The sequence below is a fragment of the Petromyzon marinus genome, chromosome 21, assembly GCF_048934315.1.
Source record: "Petromyzon marinus isolate PM22_M1 ecotype Great Lakes invasive population chromosome 21, UKy_Petmar_22M1.pri1.0, whole genome shotgun sequence".
NCBI classification, from domain to species: domain Eukaryota; kingdom Metazoa; phylum Chordata; class Hyperoartia; order Petromyzontiformes; family Petromyzontidae; genus Petromyzon; species Petromyzon marinus.
The window spans coordinates 15577593-15589859 of NC_133687.1; the positions used below are offsets into that span (position 1 = coordinate 15577593).

Consider the following 12267-nt stretch of genomic DNA (forward strand, 5'->3'; position numbering starts at 1 on the left):
CCAAGATCTACGGTCCTCTATATATTAAGGTGTTGTTGGCCAATTAATGAGTGCTTGCATGCCAGAGAAAACCGAAGCGCCCTGAGAAAACCCACGCATGCAAGGGGAGCAAACAAACTATCCCGTACAGATAGAACAGATGGAGTCCACATTTTGCCGTGTCGCATTCCCCTGGCAAGCCATGGTAATGCACCACCTCGATGCCCATGGGAAAGGAGTTTCACAGCATGTGTGTGATCCAGGTGTGCATAGTAACCACCGCCTGGCTGTTCTTAAACTCGAGGAAGAGTGAAACTGCCACACATGCCTTAGCATTACCTGGTTGCCACATGTTCTATCATTATCCGTGCCCCTGATTAGCACGGCTGGCTATGTATGGTGCAAAAGAAGTCCAACATACAGCTGTAATGTCACAAATTATAGGGCTTGTTTTAATTACATTTTCTAAGATGTTTTAGAAGGTTGCAAGTCTACAAGACTTGAGCCTCCTGTAAAATGTGCAATCGACTTCAACACTTTTGTCAACAATATATCCCTAATTTGTGTTTATACTGCACTCGGATGGATGTCAGAACCCTCTTACAGCCGCAATGAATGCATACACATTCGAGTGTTGTTGTTTGTACTGTACTTGACGTATGTTTGTGTGAACGTTTGCACCCTACGTAGCCAACCGTGATAATCAGACGTGTTCATGAATCTCACTTTATTTAATGTCGTTGATTGATATAAAAATTAGGCGAGTAACGATTCAGTGACTCAAACGCACTGCAATCGTCATGGCATGAGTGAAAATATATTCTTTTCGGTAGACAAGCCATGTGCGATTAGGTCCCATGTCCCCGGGCAGCCACTCGAGAGAGACATTACATTCAGCACAAGCTTTTAAAAAATGTGAGCCTTGAATTTTAAATAATGTTCACAGTACCTAGAATCATCCAGTGCATGTCGTAAAACACTATGCAAGAGTTATCTGGGTTGCTCAAGACTGAAAAAGTATGATGTTATGGATATTATAGTTGTATTAGACGTATTACATTTGTTTAACTAAGAAAGTCTCACTATGCCATGACGTTTTCAAATTTGAACTATGACGCTGCACAGACCCAACCATAACCCTAAACTCTCTATAAAGGCCCCACTTTCAATATGCTGCGTTTACACGAGTTGAGTTGCAAGATCTAACCAGCAGTTGCAGTGGTAACTACTCTATATGACGAAGCATACATATATAGAGACACAAACATCTGACTATGGTGTATTGTGTTGTGGAAATATTTCCTCAATTGGGATAACGTCACGATCCAAAGATCTGTTTTGTTAGTGGTGCGTAATTTATCTCGCCGCCATTGATAAGGATGGCTGTTTGAGATAATGAAATGTGCAAGAATAATCAATCATAACCACAAGGTACTGCATTTCCTTTTAATATAAAATACGAGCCTAACGTTCTGAAAATGTTACGGCATCGTAGAATGCCGAATTAATTAGGTTCTACATCATGTTTGGTGTAGAAGCTAGTCCAGTCCTACACAGCTCCTCATCTGATCCAACTTCACTCGCAATGTGCTGCGTTACCATGAGTTGCGTTGCATGATCTCACCAGGCGGTGGAGTGGAAACTGATCCATGTGATGGTGAATACATATATAAAGATACACAAACACGTTAACATGATGTATTACAGAACTCTTCTGCTCTTCATAATTCATGCTGAACACATGTTACAAAAAATTACACTTTTAATGTAATGTGCAAATATACACAACTCTACAAATTGACACACTATGTGACTGCTTATTAGCACATGCACATCAACGACAACACAGAGACCACGCAATTAAAAGAGTTTAATTATTTTTGATATAGCAAATCAAAATCTAAGTGCAATATTAGATGCCCTAGATTAATGCAATATTATACTCTAAAGGTCCAGGTGTTGTGGCTGTGTAATTTTTTGGTGATCAAGTCTCCTTCACGAAACCTTTATAAGATATTATTCGAATAACAATCCATTGCATGGTTTCCCACATGCTGTGTTAACCATGGCGTGGTGATTGGTGAAATGGGGGCCCAGGAACAGTTCAAATATCAGTCACCACTGATGTTACCCATGGCTGGGAATCAAACTCAGATTGGCCTATTCATAATTGAATTTCCTTAACACTGTTTTCACTTCGTGATCTAAAAATATAAATTAATCATATTTGCAGGCCTATAGTAAACATTGCATCATATTTAAATGTGCGAGTATACATCCTGATTTGGATTTGTTTTTACATCCCACGAAGATAAGTGTGGTGATGGTGAACATGTTTAAAGTTGCTATATATTCACAAAAAGGCAGAAGCACACCAAGTAGAGTAAGAACCATACGCACCAGGATATGCACAATCTGGCCCAGACCAGTATGGAGGGCAGATGCACTGGTAGGAGCGTTGATAGTTCCACCATAACGACCGGGACTCAAAGCAGGTCCCTCCATTTTGGCACGGGTTTGGTTCACACTGCGATCCTACAAATTCCGATATGATTATGCTGTGGATCTGGTATTTTTTTGCATTGCATCAGTCCATGCATTAGGCTCTCTTGAGCAACATCGTATGAAGTTGATAGTGTAAGCCTATTAATAGTAATAATAAATGTCAGCCTTTGTTGCTCCACTGCTGGGTGAAAGCCTCTCCCCAGCATGTCGGCCATAGGGGATGACTGACGATACTCCACCACGCTGATGACTGGTGAAAGGTCACATCAAAGCAATTCAGACATGCATCAGTGATGTTAGCCATGGCCTGGAACTGAGGTGCCTGGGTTCATAGCGCAATCCCATGCAGTTCTCTGTAGTTAGAGCTATGTAAGGATAACAACCAGCAAGTGGCAGCTTAACGAAGTGCTAAGTGTAGAAGCTAGTCCTGGTCTACACGGCTCATTTTCTGATCTAGCATCACTATCAATGTTTACAAGAGTTACGTTGCAAGATCTCACCAGGAGTTATATTGCGCTCTGCTCAATATGATGGTGAAGACATGTGTAAACAGAAACAATGATGTGAGATGGTGAAAGGTGACCCTCGGACCAACGGAGACAACACTAAGCAATGATGTTGGCCACCGTCAGCGATCTCGGGTCGCGGGGTTCATAGCACAATTCTTCAGGCCACTGTGCGACAGCCCCATGCCGTATTTTTTTCGTGAACTTAAAGTCACGAATAAAAAAATATATTAAACTTTCTACAATTGCTTTGAGTGATACGTGTTTTTTTTAGATCTAATGGAAATCCACGTAAGAAAACAACCAGCAAGTGTTATATCTTGTTCGTTTCGAAGCTAGTCCTGTCTGAAATCGCTCCTCAATTTGCTGCATTTACACAAGTTGTGTTGCTTGATCTTACCGGTAGTTGTGGAAACTGCTCCATATGACGACGAATCCATGTAAAGAGACACATACATGAATATGGTGTGGATGATTTATGGAGACTATCCAACAATAGTGCACTTTAGTCACGTGTAACAATTCTCTTGTTGGTGATCAAACTCCAGCCTCTACAAAACTATCAATTTAAATCTCATTACTTTCCAAATATCTGTTTGAGTATGCAAATTACGGCACCGCCATTGATAATGGGTTTTATTGATAATGAAATTAGCAGGAATAACTCGATCATAACAACAAGGTCGTCCATTTCCTTTTAAATAGTTGCTGAATGAGCCTGCATTTGCAATGAATGTAAAGATCCAATGGAATAACACGTAAATGGGTGTCATTACATGTCTATTTAACTGTATTCCGCATCTTGTTTGTTGTAGAAGGTATTCCTGTCCTAGAAAGCCCCTCAGCTGAGTCAGTGTCACTTTAAATATGCTGCGTTTACACGAGTTGCGTTGCAAGATCTCACCGGTAGTGGAAGCTGATCCATGTCATGGTGAACACATGTAAAGGGACACAAACAAATCAATACAGTGTAAATATGAATTGCTGAACTTTTCTGCTCTTCGTGATTCATGTTGAACACATTGTAGAATTTTGATTTAAAGCTTTCGTGATTGCAGGGATTCATATTCTTGGTTCTTTCGGTAAAGTCACGTAGAAGGGAAACAATAAAATAATACAAATATAAAACACTAAAATTCTCACGACGTTTCGACTGCAACACAAGCAATCATCATCAGGTGTGAAAACCACAACAATAAAATTTTAAAAAATGGCGGTTATTTTTTACGTTAGCACCACGGAGAGAGATTTGACAGTTTATTCAGATGGACGAGTCCATCTATGTTCGGAAAAGAGGAGGGGTAGACGAAAAATAATGGATGCGGTCTGAAAGCCACCTTAAGCGTGATCAATCAATTAATACCCGAAATGGTTTATCAAATCCTTCCAATGATTGCTAAGCCAGAATCCATCTTCTCGGTTGAAATTGTCTCTGTGTTTGTATATGTTCATAGCCTCATGGTAGCCAGATGGCTACGTGACTTTACTGAAAGAACCAAGAATACATTGTAGAATATTATACTTTATTGTGATGTGCAAATATTCACGAGTTAGTGATCTAGTTCCCACGACAGAGCTACCCATTGACAAACACTTGAGGCGACTGTGTTTAATAGCAGTATATGTACATGAACGACAACACATAGACCACATGATAAGTTAAATATTTGAATATATATTTTATTGATGATCTTAATTGAAAATCAAAATATATGCTCAATATTAGTTCCCCTCGATTAATGCAATATTTGACTCTTAGGTTCTGGCGCTGTGGCTGCATGTGATTTTTTTTTTAGTCTCCTTTTCAAAAACTTTAAAAGATATTATTATGATAACAATTTGAAAACCCTTGCCAATCCACTGCTGGAGAAAGGGCCTCCCATGCCGTGTTAATCATGACGTGGCGTATGGTGAAGTGGGGGCCCAAGAACGGTTCAGATATCAGTCGCCACTGATGTTACCCATGGCTGGGAATCAAACTCATGTTGGCTGATTGATAGTGGAATTCCCCAAACACTGTTTTCACTTCGTGATTTAAAAATCTCAATTCATGATATTTTCAGGCCTATAGTAAACATTGCAAGCATCACATTTAAATGTACGAATATATCCTGATTTGGATTTGTTTTTACATCCCACGAAGATATGTGTGGTGACAGTCAACTTATTTATGGTTCATATATATTTGCAAACAGACAGAACCACATGTACCAAAAAGTACAGTAAGAACCATACTCACCCAAATACAGTAATACCTCAACTAATGACTATTCGATATGCAACATTTCAGTAGAACAAAGTTTGGATGTATTACCATTATATTAATGGGGGGGAAAAGTCAAATAGTAATACATTGAAATAAATAATGCCTAAAGAACACCTATTTCTTGTGGAAAGGTGACTTCTATAAACAAAAGGAAGGAGCAGCAATGGGCTTTCCTTTGTCTCCTGTGATAGCGAATTTGTACATTGAAGATTTGGAAACAAAAGCAATAGCTTCAAGCACACTAAAACCATCTGTTTGGGTTAGATATGTGGATGACACATTGGTGGTCTGGTCACACAGCAGAGATACACTTAACGAATTTTTAAATAATTTCAACTCGCAAAATCCCATCCATCCAGTTCACCGTGGAAGTCGAAGCTGACAGAACTCTACGATGTATGGATATTCTGGTCGGACGGGGTCGAAATGGTAAAAAAACAGCGTTTACCGAAAGGAAACACATACTGACGCCTATCTGAATGCAGAGTCACACCATCACCCCGCACACAAATCTGCTCTTATCAAAACGCTCATTCATCGGGCCTAGAAAGTTTCAGATGGTGACAGTCTGATGAGTATTAAAGAAGCGCTGCAAATGAACAATTATGCACAAATCAACAGGGAATTGAATACCAAAACCAAATCAAATAACACGAGCATTGAAACTGCCCAAGTAATTCAAACGATCAAAATACCGTACATTGCGGGAGTAACTGATAAACTAGCCAGATGTTTGGAAAAACAAAACATTTGAGTGAGATTTGGCACAGTACATAAAATACAGACATTAATATCTGGTACAAACGATGTATTACCGAAGCTATCAACAGAAGGTGTGTACAGGGTGAACTGCACTTGTGGCAAATGTTATATTGGGCAAAATGGATGAATGATCAGCACGAAATGAAAAGAACATCAGATAAATATTAAATACTCCCAAATACAACTGTCAACAGTAGCAGACACTTAATTGATTTTGATAATGTTGAAGTGTTGTGCAAAACTAACTACTACTGGCCAAGACTAATTAGAAAGCCTGCGTGTTAAACCAAGATGGATATTGCTAGGGTTTGATCTCGCCAGTAGTAGTGGGAGCTGCGCTGTTTGATGCGGAATACATGTAGATACAGTAGACACAAACAGATTTATATATAGAAGTGTTGTTATTAATTGATCAACTCTAGATTTTTTAATGTATGCAGAACATATCAACGAATATTTTGCACAAGTATTGTGCAAATATATTACTCATGCTTATATATTTACAGAAAGTACAGTAAGAACCATACACTAGTGTTCACAGTCAGGGCCAGACCAGTTTAAGTCGTGCGTACCCCAGTAGGGGCACAGAGTGCCCCACCAGTCCACACATCCATACGGCTCCCTCCGTTTTGGCATGGGTTGCATGTGCATGCAGGGACTACAGATACCGGTATCACAATCATGCTGTGGATCTGGTTATTCTTTGCATCTCATCATGTAATGGATTATATTCTCTGTAGTGGCATCGCTTAAACTCGACAATTTCAATCCCTCAATTATTATTTCTGCCATTGTCAATCCAAAGCTGGATGCAAGTCTGACTGTACTCCACCATGCTGCTCAGTGTTGCATGGTAAAAGGTGGGCCAAGGACCAAATTTCAGTATGACAACGATGTTAGCCATGTTCTGGGGATCTAACTCAAGTCAATGGGTTCATAGCAGTCCATCCAATGGACCGTTTCCCCCCTCCACTCCACGTTTTCTTCATGAAATGAACATCTCAAATGTACAGTATTCAAAATAGGACGAGTGTTCTACCGTTGTCTCCAGGAAGAGAGGTAAACTTTTACATCTAATTAAGAGCTATATAAGAAAATTAACTGGCAAATGCCTGCTTAGCGAGGTGCTATCTCTTGTTGGTGTATAAGCTAGTCATGTCCTACGCAGCTCTATAGTTGACCCAGAATTGCTTTCAATGTGCTGCATATACATGAGCTGTGGTGCGTGATCTCACTGGGAGTCGTGGTAGCTGTTCCGTATGATGGCGATTGCATGTAGTGAGTCACAAACAAACTAATATGGAGTGCTTATTCATTCCTGAATTATATAGCTCTTCATGATTCATGCTGAATACATACTCAATAATATTTCACTGCAGTGTCATGTGCAATTATTTTTTTAAACGAATAAAGGTCATGACTCTACACAACTTTCAGCTGAACTATCATTACTTTCAAAATGTCTGATCTACAAGTGGTGTGCAAATTCTCATCACCAGTGGAAATGGGGGCTGTTTCAGATAATTAAATGTACAAGAATAACAAATTCATAACCACAAGGTCGTGCATTTCCTTTTCAGTAACTGCCCAATACGAGCCTCCAGATCACTATCGTAATAAATATAAATGTTAATATCCTGTGGAATGACATGATGCTATTGCATGGACATGTAACTGGCTACTACGTCTTGTTTAGCATAAATGAGAGCCCCGTCCGATACTTTTGCTCAGCTGAGTCAGAATAACTTAAAATGTGCCGCATATGAAGGAGTTGTGGTGCGTGGTCTCACATGAAGTTGTGGTACCTGCTCCGTAAGATGGTGATTGCATGTGGAAAAACAGAAACAGTTTAAATTATTAATTCTTGAATCATACGGCTATACATTATTCATACCGAATACATGTCCGAAAATATTTCACTTTAGTGTTATGTTTAACTATTTTCACCTGATGACGGACGCTTGTGTTGCGACCGAAACGTCGTGATTCATTTGATCTTATACCTACGTGACTTTACCGAAAGAACCAAAGAGTATTTGTAAAAGGATAATCCTTGTGCCTCTACAAAACGATCAGAAAAAATATATTTTTCAATTTTCTCATTTACGGATAGTACACAAATTTTATTAATAGCAGTGGCAATCGTGGCTATTGTAGATCATGAAATGTGCGAGTTAGTGATCAAGTTCCTGCCTCTACACAACTACTCATTGACAAACACTGGGCGACCGCGTTTAATAGCAATGTCTCATGCACTGCTGAGGAAAGGTTTCGCCACGCCGTGTTAATCATGGCATGGTGATTGGTGAAGTGGGGCCCAGAAATGGTTCAGATGTCGCCACTGATGTTACCCTTGGCTATGAATAAAACTCGAGGTAGGTTGATTCATAGTACGGTGTCCCAATCAGTCACTGCATCACCAAAAAAACCTAAGCATCACGTTATTTTCAGGATAAGATTAAACCCTGCAAATATTGCTTAAATATATCCTATTAAATAATTTTACATCCCACGAAGATAAGCATTGTGACTTGTCTATGGTTCATATATATTTGCAACATAATAGAAGCACGTGCATAAATAAGTACAGTAAGCACCATGCTCACCAAAATCTTCACAAAGTAGGCCATAAAAGACTCCGTGGCAATTGCAATAGTAGGGGAGCAGAGTTCCCCACCAGTAAATCCACTGCTCTATGCAGTCTCCTCCGTTAAGGCACGGGTTCGATGCACATGGAGAGACTGCAGATACAAGTATCACAATTATGCCGTGGATCTGGTTATTCTATGCATCTCATCACGTCGTTGATTAGATTCTCTTTAGCGGTATCGCTTAAACTAGACAATGTCAATTGCTCAACACTAATTTCGGCCATTGTCAATCCAAAGCTGGATGTAAGTCTGACTGTACTCCAACATGCTGGTCAGTGTTGCATGGTAAAAGGTGGGCCAAGGACCAAATTTCAGTATCACAACAACGATGTTAGCTGTGGTCTGGGGATCTAACTCAAGTCAATGAGTTCATAGCAGTCCCACCAGTGCACCGTTTTTGCCCGCCCCCCGCCCACCACTCAACGTTTTATTCATGGAATTAACATCACAAATGTACACGATTACAAATAGGACGAGTGTTCTACCGTTGTCTTCAGGAAGAGAGGTAAACGTTTACATCTAATGAAGAGCTATATAAGAACATTAACCAGCAAGCGCCTGCTTGTTGGTGTGGAAGCAAGTCCTGTTCTACACAAAGCATCACTTTCAATATTATGTCTGTACACATGTTGCATGAACTCAACACCTGCATCGAGACCTGCACCATATGAGGGTGGAGGCGTGAAAAGATAAACTTACACGTAAATATGATAGTGAATATCAATGTCTGAACGCTATAACTATTGATGATTTATGCAGAATATTTGTCCTAAAATATTAAACGTCAGTGTATATGTGTTAATATTATCTTGTTAGTGACTAAGGTCCAACAGTTGCAAAATACTCCGTTGAAACATAATTACTTTTAATATGTATTTTTGGAGTTGAGTGGAAACATTTAAAAGTATGCCACATGCTCAATTAACATACAAGTTAGTCCTGTCCTATAAGCTCCTCAGATGAACCAGCAACATTTTCAATATTCTGTGTTTACACAAGCGTCATTGAATGATCTCACCGGGAGTTGTAAAAGCTGCTCCGAATAATGGTGCATATAGAGAGACACAAACACGTTAAAGTGGTGTGATTATTAATTGATGGATGCCACTGCTCTGAATGATATATGCAGAAAACATTTCCTGGAATATTTATCTGCAGTATGATATACATTCTATGTGTTAGGGATCGAGCTCCCGCATTTGGCAATCTATCAGCTCAGATATCATCACTAGATGAACGTCCAATTTCTTGAATGGCGTGAAAATTCTCACCTCCCAAGGAACTGGTGGCTGTTGTAGGTAAAGAAGATACGTGAAATAAACTAAACCACAATGTGGTGCATTTTATTTGTATTCATAGCCAATCACTGCCTCCAGTTCTCACTTTTAATTGACATGACTGGAAAGGTCTCAAAGAGTAACCTGTTAATTGATTATCTTGGTTCCACGTCTTGTTTTGTGTACAAGTTAGTACTGTCCTACTCAGCACTTCAGCGTAGCCAGCATCACTTTCAATTTGCTGCATCTACAGGGGTTGCATCGCAAGATCTCACCTGGAGTTGTCGTAGAAGCTGCTCCGTATGACAAAGAGGACATGTAAAGAGACAAACAGGCATTTTAATTGGTGTTGGATGGTGAAATGGGGTCCTGGGAACTAGAGATCACTCAGGGATGTTAGCTAAAACAGGAATCTTGACTCACTTCTCTAGGTGCATACCATAGCCTTTCAACCCACTCCACCAACGCCTCAAACCATATTTCATGTATGAACTTAATATATGTATATATATTTTTAAAAAGCTTTAATACAGTTGTCTGCAGCCATCATTTTGATTTTAAGATACAATGTAAAGCTACACAGCTCCTTAGCTGAGCCAGGATCACTTTCAATAGTTTGTCTGTACACAAGTTGCACTGCAGGATCTCACCGGGAGTTGTAGTGGGAGCTGCTCCATATGACGGTGAATACATGCAAATATAAACAAACACGTGAATATGGCTGTGATTAATAACGTCTAAAATCGATTACTCCTGCTAATTTATGCAGAATGTCCTAGAATATTAATACAGTGTCGGTGATGGTCCCACAGTTACAAAACCCTCCATTGAAACATTATTTATTTCCAAATGTCTTTGGAGTCGGAAATGAACTTTCCACGGAGGTTGTTGGCTGTTGCAGCTAAAGAAGATGTGAGAAAATATCCATAGCTTAACCACAATATTGAGAGTTCTCTTTTCATTGTGAAATTACCAAACCGCACCTGCAGTTCTCAATAAAAATAGATGGGAATGTTGAGATATAATGGAATAACGTATTTATCGATTTAATTTCATAGGGGTGAGTTTCAGTTTTAAAACGCTTCTGACAGTATTGTTCTTGCTGCAATTGTCTTTGCAGCAAGAATGTTACTTAAGTATTTTATTGAGAAACAACATGACAAAAGTTATTAATTTCACTTCCCTTTCTGGAATAATCCCCAAAATTGAAATTCCACACTATCTCAAAAACGTATCTTAGCATGCTTTTCATATCCCTATACCCTTCCATGCCCATTCAACTTGAATCCAAATTTTGTTAAGGAAAGATGCTCGTCCCGTCCTATGCGTCTGCTCAGCCGAATCACAATAGTTTAAAACGTGCGACGTATACACGATTGTGGTGCGTTATCTCACGAGGAGTCGTGCTTGCTGCTCCGTATGATGGCGATTGCATGTAGAGAGACACAAACAGAATGATATGGATTGTTTAATCATTCCTGAATAATACTGCTATTCATGATTCATACGGAATACATGTCCTAGAATATTTATCTTCAGTGTTATGTACAATAATTTATTGAAAGGGACAAACGTTTATGCCTCTACAAAACTAAAAGCTAAAATACCATTACTTTCCAAATGTCTGCTTTGTGGATCATAAATAAACTATATTACCACTAGTGCAAATGGGGAATGTTGCAGATAATGAAATGTGCAAGTATAACAAAATCATGATCACAAGCTCGTACATTTCCTTTTTTTTTTATAATTGTTGAATGTGAACCTTCAGTTGTCAGTAGTAATACAGGTAATTGTTAAGGTGTTATGGAATACCCAACTAAATATATTCTACGTCTTGTTTAGTGTAGAAGCTAGGCCTGTCCTCCAGTGAATATTCACAAGTTAGTGATCAAGTTCCTGCCTCTACACAACCACTGATTGACAAACACTGAGCGGCCGTGCTTACTAGCAGTCTATGTACATGATTAACACAAATATTCCACATAATAAATAAAACTATTTAAATAAGTATTGTTTGATGATCTCGATAGCAAACAAAAATAATCGATTAATAATGCTAATTTAGAATTAAATCCCCGTGTTGTGGCTGCACGTTATTTTACTGATCACGATTCCTTCTTCACAAACCTTTATAAGATATAATAATAACTTCTCTTCCACTGCTGAGGAAAGGTTTTATTTATATTCATAGCCCTGCAAATATTGTTTAAATATATCCTACGATTTCATTATTAAATCCCACAAATATAACCATGGTAACTGAACTTATCTGTGGTTCATATATACTTGCAACAACATAGAGGCACATGCATCAATAA

General features: G+C 39.0%; 1 protein-coding gene across 6 annotated transcripts in view; it reads right to left on the reverse strand.

Annotated features, from left to right (window-relative positions):
• Window positions 1-12267, reverse strand: part of LOC116944551 (uncharacterized) — a 45155-nt gene that overhangs the window by 9754 nt on the left and 23134 nt on the right. For all 6 annotated transcript variants that reach the window (XM_076068363.1, XM_076068362.1, XM_076068361.1 and 3 more), the window contains 5 exons: window positions 11342-11356; window positions 10597-10614; window positions 10222-10239; window positions 2380-2514; window positions 1604-1621 (listed from right to left, as the gene is read on the reverse strand). In XM_076068363.1, the coding sequence (XP_075924478.1) occupies window positions 1604-1621; window positions 2380-2514; window positions 10222-10239; window positions 10597-10614; window positions 11342-11356 (204 nt within the window). The remainder of the gene's footprint in view (window positions 1-1603; window positions 1622-2379; window positions 2515-10221; window positions 10240-10596; window positions 10615-11341; window positions 11357-12267) is intronic.